The sequence below is a fragment of the Elephantulus edwardii genome, unplaced genomic scaffold, assembly GCF_000299155.1.
Source record: "Elephantulus edwardii isolate Elephantulus edwardi_28Jun2011 unplaced genomic scaffold, EleEdw1.0 scaffold00013, whole genome shotgun sequence".
Lineage (NCBI taxonomy): Eukaryota > Metazoa > Chordata > Mammalia > Macroscelidea > Macroscelididae > Elephantulus > Elephantulus edwardii.
In genome coordinates, this window is record NW_006399763.1 from 17,412,384 (window position 1) to 17,424,425 (window position 12,042).

The 12,042-nt window shown below is 38.2% G+C and overlaps 1 protein-coding gene across 1 annotated transcript in view; it reads left to right on the forward strand.

Moving 5' to 3' along the window:
- The first annotated feature begins 4,243 nt into the window (after nucleotides 1-4,243).
- The window catches only part of FBXL4 (F-box and leucine-rich repeat protein 4), a 74,080-nt gene continuing 66,281 nt past the window's right edge, over nucleotides 4,244-12,042 (forward strand). Inside the window, exons 1-2 of the mRNA XM_006881198.1 lie at nucleotides 4,244-4,364; nucleotides 5,015-5,598. Of these exons, the coding sequence (XP_006881260.1) occupies nucleotides 5,087-5,598 (512 nt within the window). The 5' untranslated portion in view covers nucleotides 4,244-4,364; nucleotides 5,015-5,086. The remainder of the gene's footprint in view (nucleotides 4,365-5,014; nucleotides 5,599-12,042) is intronic.

Genomic DNA, 12,042 nt, shown 5'->3' on the forward strand with positions numbered 1-12,042 from the left:
TTGTCCTGGAGAGGGTTAAACCGGGTGGCTCCTTGGAGGCAAGGATTCTGAGGCTCCGTCTAACTTACTTTGGACATGTAGTGAGGAGAGACCTTGGCAGTCTCCTCCTGTGTGATTGTTTCTGAAAACCCACCGAAGGGTCAGCTATGGGTTGGTTCCAACTCTATGTACACAACAACATGTACTACCAAGTGATACCATGTTGGAACTGACCCATAGCTGATCCTCCAACAGGTGTTTCTTGTGGTTGTTATTGTGTACCATAGAATCAGAACCAACCCATAGCTGGCCCTCTGGCAGATTTTCAGAGGCTGTTAAATGCGCAGGAAGAAATTATCCATCCTTTTTCAAGGGAGCAGTTGGTGGCCTCGAACCATGTGCCTTCAGAATTGTAGTGCAGCTTCTTGCCACTAGGGCCACCAGGAGGTGTTTGTTGTTGTTGTTGTTGTTATGTGCCGTCGAGTCGTTTCCGACTCATAGCGACCCTATGCACAACAGCCCTAAACCCTGACAAGTTAACTGGAGCATTGGCTTTAGGAATGGCAGAGATTGTGGTGATGATGGCTGAGAGCTGAGTGGGGTTTCTTCCTCTTATACACAGGGTCACTGTGAGCTAAGTTGACAGCGCCTAACTTCTTCAGCACTAAAATACTTCAGAACTTGGTGCTTTTGTGAATCTGATTCATTGTTTCAGAATATATCACCACCAAGACTGTTCAAAGACCTTATTGGATAAATGCTTGTTAACCCTTCTTTCTCAAAGTCTATTGAGACTGTTCTGTTCTATTTTTTAGGTTCTAGTGTGCTCTTGTGGCTTTATTCCCATTGCCTCAGTTGATGTTATACTACCTTGAGGTTCCTCACCAGTGAGTTTTTGTAATCCTACTTTCGTAGGAAAACTTCTCCGATCCTATTTTTGTGATGGTCCTTCCAAATGAGACCCATGACTTGAAATAATCACTCTTCAGGTGTAGAAAATCTTCTAAATATTAGGTCCTATCACTGACTTCATGAGTCAGGTTATCTTCTGTTTGAGTTTCCTCTTGTTTCTTACAGCTGTTGATTTTCTCGTTCTTTTCAAGCTCAGCTCTTTGTTTACCATTGCATTTATTTTCTTATTCTTAACATTGTGAATTTAAATATGTAAGTATGTGTCTCTCTCTCTCTTTATGTATATTGTTGTTGTTGTTGTTGTTAAGTGCCATCGAGTTGAATACAACTCATAGCGACCCTATGAACAAAAGATCTGAACTCTGTTTTATCCTGTGCCATCCTCACACTTCCTGATACACAAGAGTGCATTGTGGCAGTCACCATGTCAGTCCACCTGGCTGACATCAGTTTACTAGCGAGATGGCCCCTCTAGCTACTGGATTTGAACCACCTGTCATTGGATTGGAAGCTCAACTCCTTAACAACTATGTATATATTTTAAATATATATGCATGACTAATCAAGAAGAAAAATTGGTGCCTTTGAGTTGTGGTACTGGAGAAGAGTATTGAGCATAATATACACTGCCAAGAGAACAAATAAGGCTGTCCTAAAGAGGGTGAAACTCAGTTGCTCCTTGAAGGCAAAGATTTTGAAACGCAGTCTCGCATGTTGCCAGGAAGGACTATTCCTTCAAGAAGGACATCGTGCTTGAAATGGCAGAGAGTCAGTGCAGGAGAGGAAGACTCTGGGTAAGATGAATTGACACAGTGACTATGGCAACGGGTCAGGTATATCAGAGATAGTGAGATTGGCAGGGTTCAGAGGTATACTAAGAGTTGTGGTCTCCTCGACAGCACATTGCAACAAATACACACACACTGCTCTGCTTATCTTTATGATACTAAACATTTTATGCCTAGCACTAGTGGCCTACTGACAAAAAACTGTGCTGCAATCTCGAAGGCAGGCAGTTGGAGGCCACCAGCTGCTCTGCAGAAGGATCTCCTCCCTTGTGATTAACAGCCTCTAAAAACCTGCCAGAGGGTCAGCTACAGATTGGTTCTGACTACTACACAACAACACAAGAGAGCTCTGGTGGTGTAGTTCCTAGGGAGTTGGATTGCTAACCTGCTAACCTACATGTACAACCTCCAAAACCTAGTGGGGGATCATCTATGCATTTGTTCCTCCTCAGTATCAGTAAATAAGTGATTTGTACTCTTAGCAAGAAACTCTGGTGCTGTGATTAAGGCATTTAGTTACTAGCCAGCAGTTCAAACCTCCTAGTCACCATTTGGGAGAAAGATGAGACAAGTACTGTCCTGTAAAGATTCACAGCCTTGGTAAACTCTATTCTATGGCAGAGCTTTTCTGTCCTTTCAAAGTCACTGTGAATCAGAATCAACTTGATGACAGTGCTTTTGGTTTTCTGGTTTTATACTTACTTGTTGTTGGATGTGCCGTCGAGTCGTTTGTGACTCATAGTGACCCTATGCACAACAGCCCTAAACCCTGCTCTGTCCTGCGCCAACCACACCGCCTATGACACACCCATCCCGATTACCCCAGTCACCGAATCAATCCATCTCATAGAGGGTCTTCCCCTCCTGCGCCATCCCTCCACCCTCCCAAGCATGATGTCCCTCTCCAAGGACCCGTCCCTCCTGGCAACATGTCCAAAGTATGTCAGATGAAGCCCCAGAATCCTTGCCTCCAAGGAGTAGCTTGGTTTAATCCTCTCCAAGATGAATCTATTTGTTTTCCTGGCAGTCCATGGTACATTCAGTACCCTTCTCCAGCACCACAGCTCAAAAGCATCCACTCTCCTTCTGTCCTCCCTAGTCATTGTCCAACTCTCTGATGCATAACAAGCGATTGCAAATACCATGGCCTGTATCAGGCGCACCTTAGTCTCCAGAGAGACCCTGTTGCTCCTGAGTACTTTAGAGAGGTCCCTAACAGCAGACTTTCCCATCGCGATACACTTTTTGATTTCCTGACTGCTGGTGCCAAGAGTGTTGACTGTGGAGCCGAGCAAACTGAAGCTGTGAACACTCTCAATCTCTTCGTCATCCATCCTGACGCTGCCAATTGGTCCAGTGGTGAGAATCTTTGTCTTCTTGACATTGAGCCTCAGCTTGGTTTAATCCTCTCCAAGATGAATCTGTTTGTTTTCCTGGCAGTCCATGGTACATTTAGTACTCTTCTCCAGCACCACAGCTCAAAGGCATCAACTCCCCTTCTGTCCTCTCTAGTCATTGTCCAACTCTCTGATGCATAACAAGCGATTACAAAGACCATGGCCTGTATCAGGCGCACCTTAGTCTCCAGAGAGACACCGTTGCTCTTGAGTACTTTAGAGAGGTCCCTAAAAGCCGACTTTCCCATCGCACTTTGAAAATAATGGTATTTGCCTGCTTTCCCTTTTTTAAGAAATTTCCTCCTAATCTAGAGCCTTGTGAAATTTAGCACATAGGCATGATTCTAACTCACATATAGGTGCCAGCTAGTAGGTCTTATTAGTCAGAAGAAATGTATATACTGAAGGGCCATGTAGTAATTGGGAAAGGAATAGTTGAGGAAGTTAGACTTAAAGTAAAATAGAAAGTGATTAGGACTTGACTAGATTAGACAAGAAGGGGTGGGTCTAATGTGAGTAGAGCCTTTAAATGCCAGCCTGAAGAAAATAACCTGTTTTGTAGGTTAGAGAAAGTGACTGAAGTTGTTTTGAGTGAAAATTATATTTAAGACAAGTAATATGTTAAAATCCTAATTTTTAAGTTTTGAAAGGTTGACATGTTTCTCTATTAAATAAATTAATACCATCTTTTCCTGAAATGTTAAGTTCAAGATTTTTCAGGTTCAAAAGCAAGTATATTTGATGTCTCATTTGTATAGACAAGAGATCACTTACTTAGTGTGGACAGTTGTCAAGCTTACTTTATAAATTAGTGGGACTGGCATGGGGACAATGTCAGGTCTCCTCTCATGAGTTCCTCTTGATTACTGAAGATTGCAAACTAAAAATTTGCAAAACTGTGTAATGTCAATAAAATAGATCTACAAACACAGTTTGATAGCATAAATTATGGGTTTGTAATCTTTATAAAAAATGATTCATTATTGTATTTTGTTATACATTTTTTAAATGCATTTTCTAAAATTGTCCAGATGATTCAAAATATGAAACTTTTCTTGTTTGAATTCAGTGTTTAATAAGTAGCTCTTTTCCTGCAATAGTAAGCTTTTTGGTGTATTTGGTTTCTTAATTTGGCAATAAAAACATATTCTAAAACTCTTCTTTCCACAGGTAAGAAAATGTCACATTTGAGCATTTGTACCTGAAGTCAGCACGCTAATTTCAGGCCACATGGATATGTGCCAACTTTTGCATTTCCTCTGTGTATCCTGTGACCATTCTATCTGGGGTGAGTGATTTCTAAGAGTAGCTGGCAACAGACCAGATGTCAACTGCTCATGGACTGCCCTAACAAGTAATGCTAAGAGTTATAAATTAAACACAGTCTGGTGATCTGTGATGTGTAAGGCAGTTAATTTTGTTGGTCTGGATTAACTGTCAGCTCCAGAAAATTATATTCCAATGTTGTGAAATCTGTACTTCGCTTGTTTGGAAGAGCGTAATGATTAACAATAGAGAATCGTTTCTTAATATGTGAAATTATAGTGATACCTAAGATCCTTTTGAATTTATAACAGTATTTTAATTATTTACTATGTTATGAAATATTTTTAATTTTAAAATATTACAGATTTCATATTTGTTGAATGATCATAATTTTGTTTAAAATAGGATTTTATAGATCATACATCTTCTATCACCCTAAACACCAGTTTTGTTTCTCATGTAACATAAAATTATATACATTTCCAATATTTAGATTTCTTAGAAATTAAATAAATGATTTATACCAGAGATTCACGTTTTCATTTGAAAACTTGTTTCTTCTAAGTTTTGTTCTGGGTAACAGGATTGGGTAAATGGCCTGTTAGTTACTTTATCCATGCATTTTTCTGCTTATTTAAATTCTTTTCCTTCACCAAGCCATTCATTTTTTAGAACATCCTTCAAAGAGTTCATGCATCTTACTGAGGACACCTGACCTTTTGAAGCTTCATAATTCACCTCTAGATGCCACCAGTCTTTCCCATGTTAACAGTTCTGACTATGTTTTATTATATATGCCTTCGGCGCCGAGCCAGGACGGCAGCAAGAGGAGAAATGATGAACAGCCATAGAACTATAGAATCAAACAGCCGGACTTCCCCTCTCAATGCAGAGGTGGTCCAGTATGCCAAAGAAGTAGTAGATTTCAGCTCCCACTATGGAAGTGAGAATAGTATGTCATATACCATGTGGAATCTGGCAGGTGTACCAAATGTGTTTCCAAGTTCTGGTGACTTTACTCAAACAGCTGTGTTTCGAACTTATGGAACATGGTGGGATCAGTGCCCTAGTGCCTCCTTGCCATTCAAGAGGACACCACCCAATTTTCAGAGCCAGGACTATGTGGAGCTTACTTTTGAACAACAGGTATATCCTACAGCTGTTCATGTTCTAGAAACCTATCATCCTGGAGCAGTCATTAGAATTCTGGCTTGTTCTGCAAATCCCTATTCCCCAAGTCCACCGGCTAATGTCAGGTAAGAGTTGTTTTTAATGACCTAAGAGTCTCAAAGTCTTAATTGTTATAATATTTGAGGTCTTTTTTTTTCTTTTCTTCTTTCCGTAAGAATTTACTTAAGTAACTTAAATAAATTTCATTTCTGAAATTTCATTTGATACATTGTAGAGGCGGAAAGTCACACTATTGAATGTGTTCTTCATACATATAACACTTTGCACTGTAATATTAATAGATGGTGAGATTTGTGTCACAGATTTTATCCCACCTGTCAAGCACCATTAAACAAATTGGAACATGGACTAGCTTGAGAAGTTAGTGGGAAAATGTGACTGCTAAAATATTTTCAAACAAATATTATTACTTTCAAATACTTTGAAAAGTAGTTAAGAAAATAATCGTATAGAATGTTATCTATCAATAGTCCTTTAGAGATTTAACTTTACTATTAGGTAGATGTTTTTATAACAGTGTATTTATATACAAATAACTGCTGTTTTAAGTCATTTATGTTTTCTTCCTAAAAGCTTATTTGCATAATTGATTTGCATAGCAGCCTACCCCTGTTTTTGTAGTTCAGCCTTCTGATTTTTCAATATAATTATTTGCCTAAGTAATATAGTCACGTGACTAAAAAAAAAAATCTAAAAAAGATGTAATGCGCTCTCACATGTAGCCTGTTCTCAGGTACCTTGACTCCATTTCTCTCCCAAAGTGATAGCATTATTAGCTCCATTTGTAGTCTATCTTCCAAGGGACTTTTTACAGTGATATAGGAAAATACTAATATGCTTTTATTTTCTTTATACACAGAATTAAGCATACAATTCACATCATTCTGTATTTATTTCAGTTGATAGTGTCTGTATTTCAATATATATACAATGAGAGCTTCCTTATGCTATCCTGCAGTTGCAAGTAATGCCTAGTATATGTCTTACAACTTCTTAACCAGATATCTATTAATGAACATTTAGTTGTTTCTAGACAATAATGTTGCAGTTTTTTTACCGGATATTATCTTTTTGTAAGTCATTTCACATGTGTGCAAGTGTATCTCTGAAATAAATTCCCGGGAGGATTCCAGGGTCAAGGGTATAGATACTTTCAATTTTGGGATGAGCCAGATGCCCTCCAAAGAGGCAGTATCTATTTATATTATCATAGTCAGTGTGTATACTTGTTTTGGTAATACTCCGTCCACAGTTTGTTAATAAATGTTAATATTTTATCAGTTTTAATAATAATCATTTATCTGATGTTCCTCATAGATATTTGTATACTATCACTAATAGAGTTGTTTTTCACAACAGATTTCAAAATATTCTTTTCAGTGCTGTTCCTTTGTCATTCCTGCCATATGGTGATTTGATAGAAAATGACCAATTCCATTCGGTTTCAGCTCATTCATATGTAGGATGTTGATGTTTACTCATTCTATTTCATTCCCCCGCTCCCCACCCCTCCAGCTTTCAGTTTTACTTGATTCTTATATTCCATATTCTAGCATTACTTGTGGGTATGTTCAGTCTTTTCTCATTTTAAGCCATGCCATATCAACAATAGAAGGCTCCAAAAGCATTTTTGTCATTAAGATCAACTTTACTTTGAGGTAGCAATTCTTTCCCAGTTTTATTCTGAATACCTTCCAACCTGAGAGGCATATATTCTGTCTGTGTATCAGACAGTGTTCTGCTACTATTTATAAGGTTTTCACTGTCCAATTTATTCTACAAATAGAGTACTGTATTTTTTTCTAGTCTGTCTTAATCTGAAAATGATCCCAATGGTGTTGAAATACACAAAGCCACTACACAAGCCACAACATTATGGCATATTGGCATTGCTATAAACTTATAAAAAAAAACATAATAAAAATAAAAACTGAAGTGCTGACTTTTCTAAGTAATCATAGAAAGAAATGTGTGGTTGTTTGTCTCCATATAAAACTTTCCCCTTTGCCATGAGACCAGAAGAACTGGGTAGTATTTGATTATCATTACTGAACATTTTGATTAGAAATTATCTAGAAGAACATTGACCTGAAGAGGGAAAATACAGAGCAGAATTTTAAATTCTCATAGAAGCCAGACTTTCTGGAGCCATGAAGGCTGGATGAGTCCTTAAATTATTGCCCTGAGATGATCTTTAAATCCTAAATAACAGATATCTTCTGAAGTCTTCTTAAATCAAACAGTAGTTCAGCTTACTTACCTCATTAAAAAGATCTTCCTTGAATTCTTCTAAGATATATTTCTATGGGATCAAATTGACACCTGCAATTCCAAAGATTAGATAGAAAATTTAGGGGGGAGTGAGTTTGTGTTAATAAGTGGGATAAAATAATTTGGAAAAAGAAGGCATCTTGGGCTGGATTCTCTAGAAGACCAAAATAAGGAAAACATTTATAAATATAGACAGATTTCAGAAAGTTGGAGGTCAGCCCTGTCTCATGTAGGGTATCTGGTTTTCAGTTATGCTGTTGCTGCCTCTGCTATCTAGGTCTGATTGGTGCAAGAATCCCTGACCCCAAAGGGACAATCTCTGCTTCTTTGCTAGTGGCGAGATTCTTGGTCTCTGTTGCTCAGTCTGCTCGGTTTAATGGACTGACTAGCCAGACCCCTATGAATAGACTGATAAACCACATTTATATGTCCTTGACCATCTGTGTGTCAAAGTCAAACTTAGTGGCTAGGAAAGCCACTTTGAACAGGGAACCCTTGAGACCGCAGTTGGCCATCGAAAGATTGGCTGTTCATATTGGATCACAAAACAGGGGATGAATTCATATATTAGAGTTGTTATTATGTGTTGTAGAGTTGCTTGTGACTCATAGCGACCCTGTGTACAACAACCCTAAACCCTGCTCTATCCTATGCCAACTTTACTGTCTCTGACTCATCTACCCCCATTACCCCAGTCACTGAATTAATCCATCTCATCGAGGTTCTTCGTCTCTTGCACTGTCCCTCCACCCTTCCAAGCATGATGTCCCTCTCCAAGGACTAGTGCCTTCTTGCAACATGTCCAAAATATGTCAGATAAAGCTTCAGAATCTTTGCCTCCTTGGAGAAGACTGGTCTCGCTCTCCAGGATGAACCTGTTTGTTCTTCCAGCAGTCCATGGTTTATTCAGTACTCTTCTCCAGCACCACAGCATCAGTTCTTCTTCTATCATCCCTAGTCATTGTCCAGCTCTCAGATGTATAGCAAGTAACCGCAAAGATCATGGCCTGCATCAGGTGCACTTTAGTCTCCAAACTGACATCATTGCTTTTCAGTACTTTGGAGAAGTTTCTGACAGCAGACTTTCCCAATGTAATTCATCTTTTAATTTCCTGGCTGCTGGTATCAAGAGTCTTGGTTGTGGAGCCAAGCAAACGAAAGCTGTGAACAGTCTTAGTCTTTTCACCATCATCATGTTGCTGCCAGTCAGTCCAGTGGTGAGAATCTTTGTTTTCTTGATGCTGAGCTTCTAATTTTGGAAAAAAATGAGAATCACAGCCTAGACAAGTTGACATACAGCATTAGCCATCACAAAGGGTGAGGGAAAGGTTGTGTAACTCAAAGAGCATAATCATAGTGTCACCAAATTGTACGTGTAGCAATTGTTTAATTTGTGTATATTCTGCTATACATATTCTCAATAAAAAGAAAATCAAAAGACAAAATATATTACCTATCATTACCATCATTTCCGTAAAGTAAATTTCCATTTATCCTAAGAAGTTACAGAGATTGGAATAATGAATTGTTGGCAGTTTTACAGCAACATACCCGTATGGTTACTTTTTCTATACACTGTATATTAATTCTTCTGTATTTTCATATTTGTTGTCATGTGCCATCTGGGAACCACTGGGTTATTCTGCCTAATGTTTTAATTGAACACATGACTTTATGCCTATGTTAGGAGTTAGGCAACAACAACAACAACAAATACATTAGATAAATCACAAACGGCAGCCTTTTCTAGCCAACTAGACTGAGCACAAAAGAAGTAGATGGCTACCATCTCAACTGTTCGGTCAGGGACTCAATAGAAAGTCTTGGATAGAATGGGAGACAAATGTAGAGAACTCAGTGCCTAAAAACAACCAGATTTACTGGACCAATAAAGACTAAAAAAATCCCTGAGTTAAGCGCCCTAAGAGATCCTTTGAACTTGTATCTGAAGCTATTCCCAGAAGTCACCTTTCACCCAAAGAAGAGATCTACTTATAAAATAAACAATGTAATTTATGGATCCAATACTCCCTTAAATTAACAAATATATGAGACCAAATTTTATCCTAAACAAACCTGAGATGGTAAAGAAGGCTGTGGAAGCCAGATTAATGTAAATATAACAAATAAAATGGGCATACTGAGAATGCTTCATTTTGAAAATGTAACTAGTATCTTGTAACAATTTATCAAAAAAATCATTAAGTGGGAAACTAATTTGCTGCATAAACTTTCACCCAACATAAAATATTATTTTTTTAAAAAAGTATATTGCAGTAGTAAAGGAATTTATTTTCCAGAAATGAATATATAGCATCAGATGGCTTAGATTTTTAAAATAGTCCTTTTCCATCTCGTTAACCTGCATTTTCTTGTTCCAAAAGTGAAGTAGAAAAGTTAACATTCTTTAAGATCTAAAAGTCTTTTGACTTCATGGCTTATACCCTTTTAAGAGAAAACTTTAAAAAAGTATCTTGATCCTGAGAATAAAACCTTACTGTATTCTGTGTAACTCAGAAGATAAACTAATTTAAACTGTGAAAGAGAAAAGAGAAGGGAGAAAATGACAAACAGAAATCATATGAAAGAAACTGATTAGAGTGAAGTTATCTGGAGATAAAATTTTTTGATATGGATAGTTCAATTTTCCTTCTGAGTGTTAAGAGCTTTTTAATTGTTTGATGTTGAAGAAAGCTATGCAAAAAGAAGTTGTCACTGAGATTATTGACTGCAGGAGGGAGTGGCTCAAGCTTTTCATTGTCTGGTCCCCTTGCTTTGTGGCCAAGAAATAATTTGGCCACTTAAGTCATAATTGATCAGATCCTTAACGTGTTGTGGGGTTTTTCTTTTCCCCTAGTCAGAATGCTAGTTTGATAATTTCTATCCAGAGATAAATTGGGAGGTGAGCAATGAGGAGGTACCTAGTTCTCTCTTTTTTTCACTGTTTTCATGTGCTTCCTTTTGCTTTGAGCTGCTGAAATATATCAGGCTTTGCAATAAAACTTTTGCTGACTTGATGTGCTTACTAAACCAGAGGAAATTTTGATTACAAGGAAACTTTGTACACACATGTGCCTGACTTCAAGCCTAAGTCAGAAAACATGCTTTCTCTGGTTTCCATTAATAAAACATCTTTCTTCCTTTCCTGCTTACCTGCTGCTTTTGGGGCACCTGAAAGAGAGTTTCCTACGGGTGTAACAGCACTTAAGCAATCGCAGGGAGGAGAGTGTTTAATAATTTGTTCTCAAGCTCTGGACACATAGTAGACATTCAGGACTTTCAAAGCACTGGAGGACGTAGACTATCAGAAAGAGAAATGAGTGGTGTGATGAAGCTACTGTTGGTTAGAACAAAGTGCTCCAAATGTGAACTGAAGCCTAGCCAGAGAGGGATTCCAAAATGAATTACATGTGATTCTCTGTCTGTGAAATACTTGGACATAAAAGTTTTGTCACATTTATCTCGTGGATAAATAACAATGTGTAAAAATAAATCAAAGTTCATAGAGTTTCTGGAGGCAAGTTGTTTAGGAAGTAGATGCCATTCCCAAATAAATGAGATAAATATACAGGCTATTCTTATTTAAAGAGTTAAATAACATTACATCCTACACAGTCCTAGGTCTAGAAAATGAAAATATTTTGGTTTATCTCCCAGAAAGTTTGTGTGTGTGTGTGTGTGTGTGTGTGTGTGTGTGTGTGTGTGTGTGTGATGTGTGTATATGTGCATGGTCACTCATATACATGCTGTTGTTGTTGTTAGGTGCCATTGAGGTTGAGTATGACTCATAGCAACCCTGTGAACAAAAGATTTGAACCCTGTTCTATCCTTTGCCATCCTCACACTTCCTGACACACCAGAGTCCATTTCAGTCCACCTGGTTGAGGGTCTTCCTCTCCTTTTCTGACCCTTCACCTTTACCAGCATCATGTCCCTTTCCAAGGGGTAGCCACATGCCAAAAATATGTGAGGCAAAGCCTCATCATTCTTGCTTCTAAAAAGCATTTGAGCTGCACCCTCTCTAACACATATCTGTTTTTTTCTCTTGGGCGTCCATGAGATGTTCAGTGGTCTTCTCCAAAGCCACAGCTCAAAGCATCAGTTCTTTTCCTGTCATCCATATTTGTTGGCCAGTTCTCAGATGCATAGCAAGTGTTCAGAAAGATTATGGCCTGAATTAGACACGCCTTAGTCCTCAAATTGAAATCATTACTCCTAAATAATTTGAAGAGGTCCCT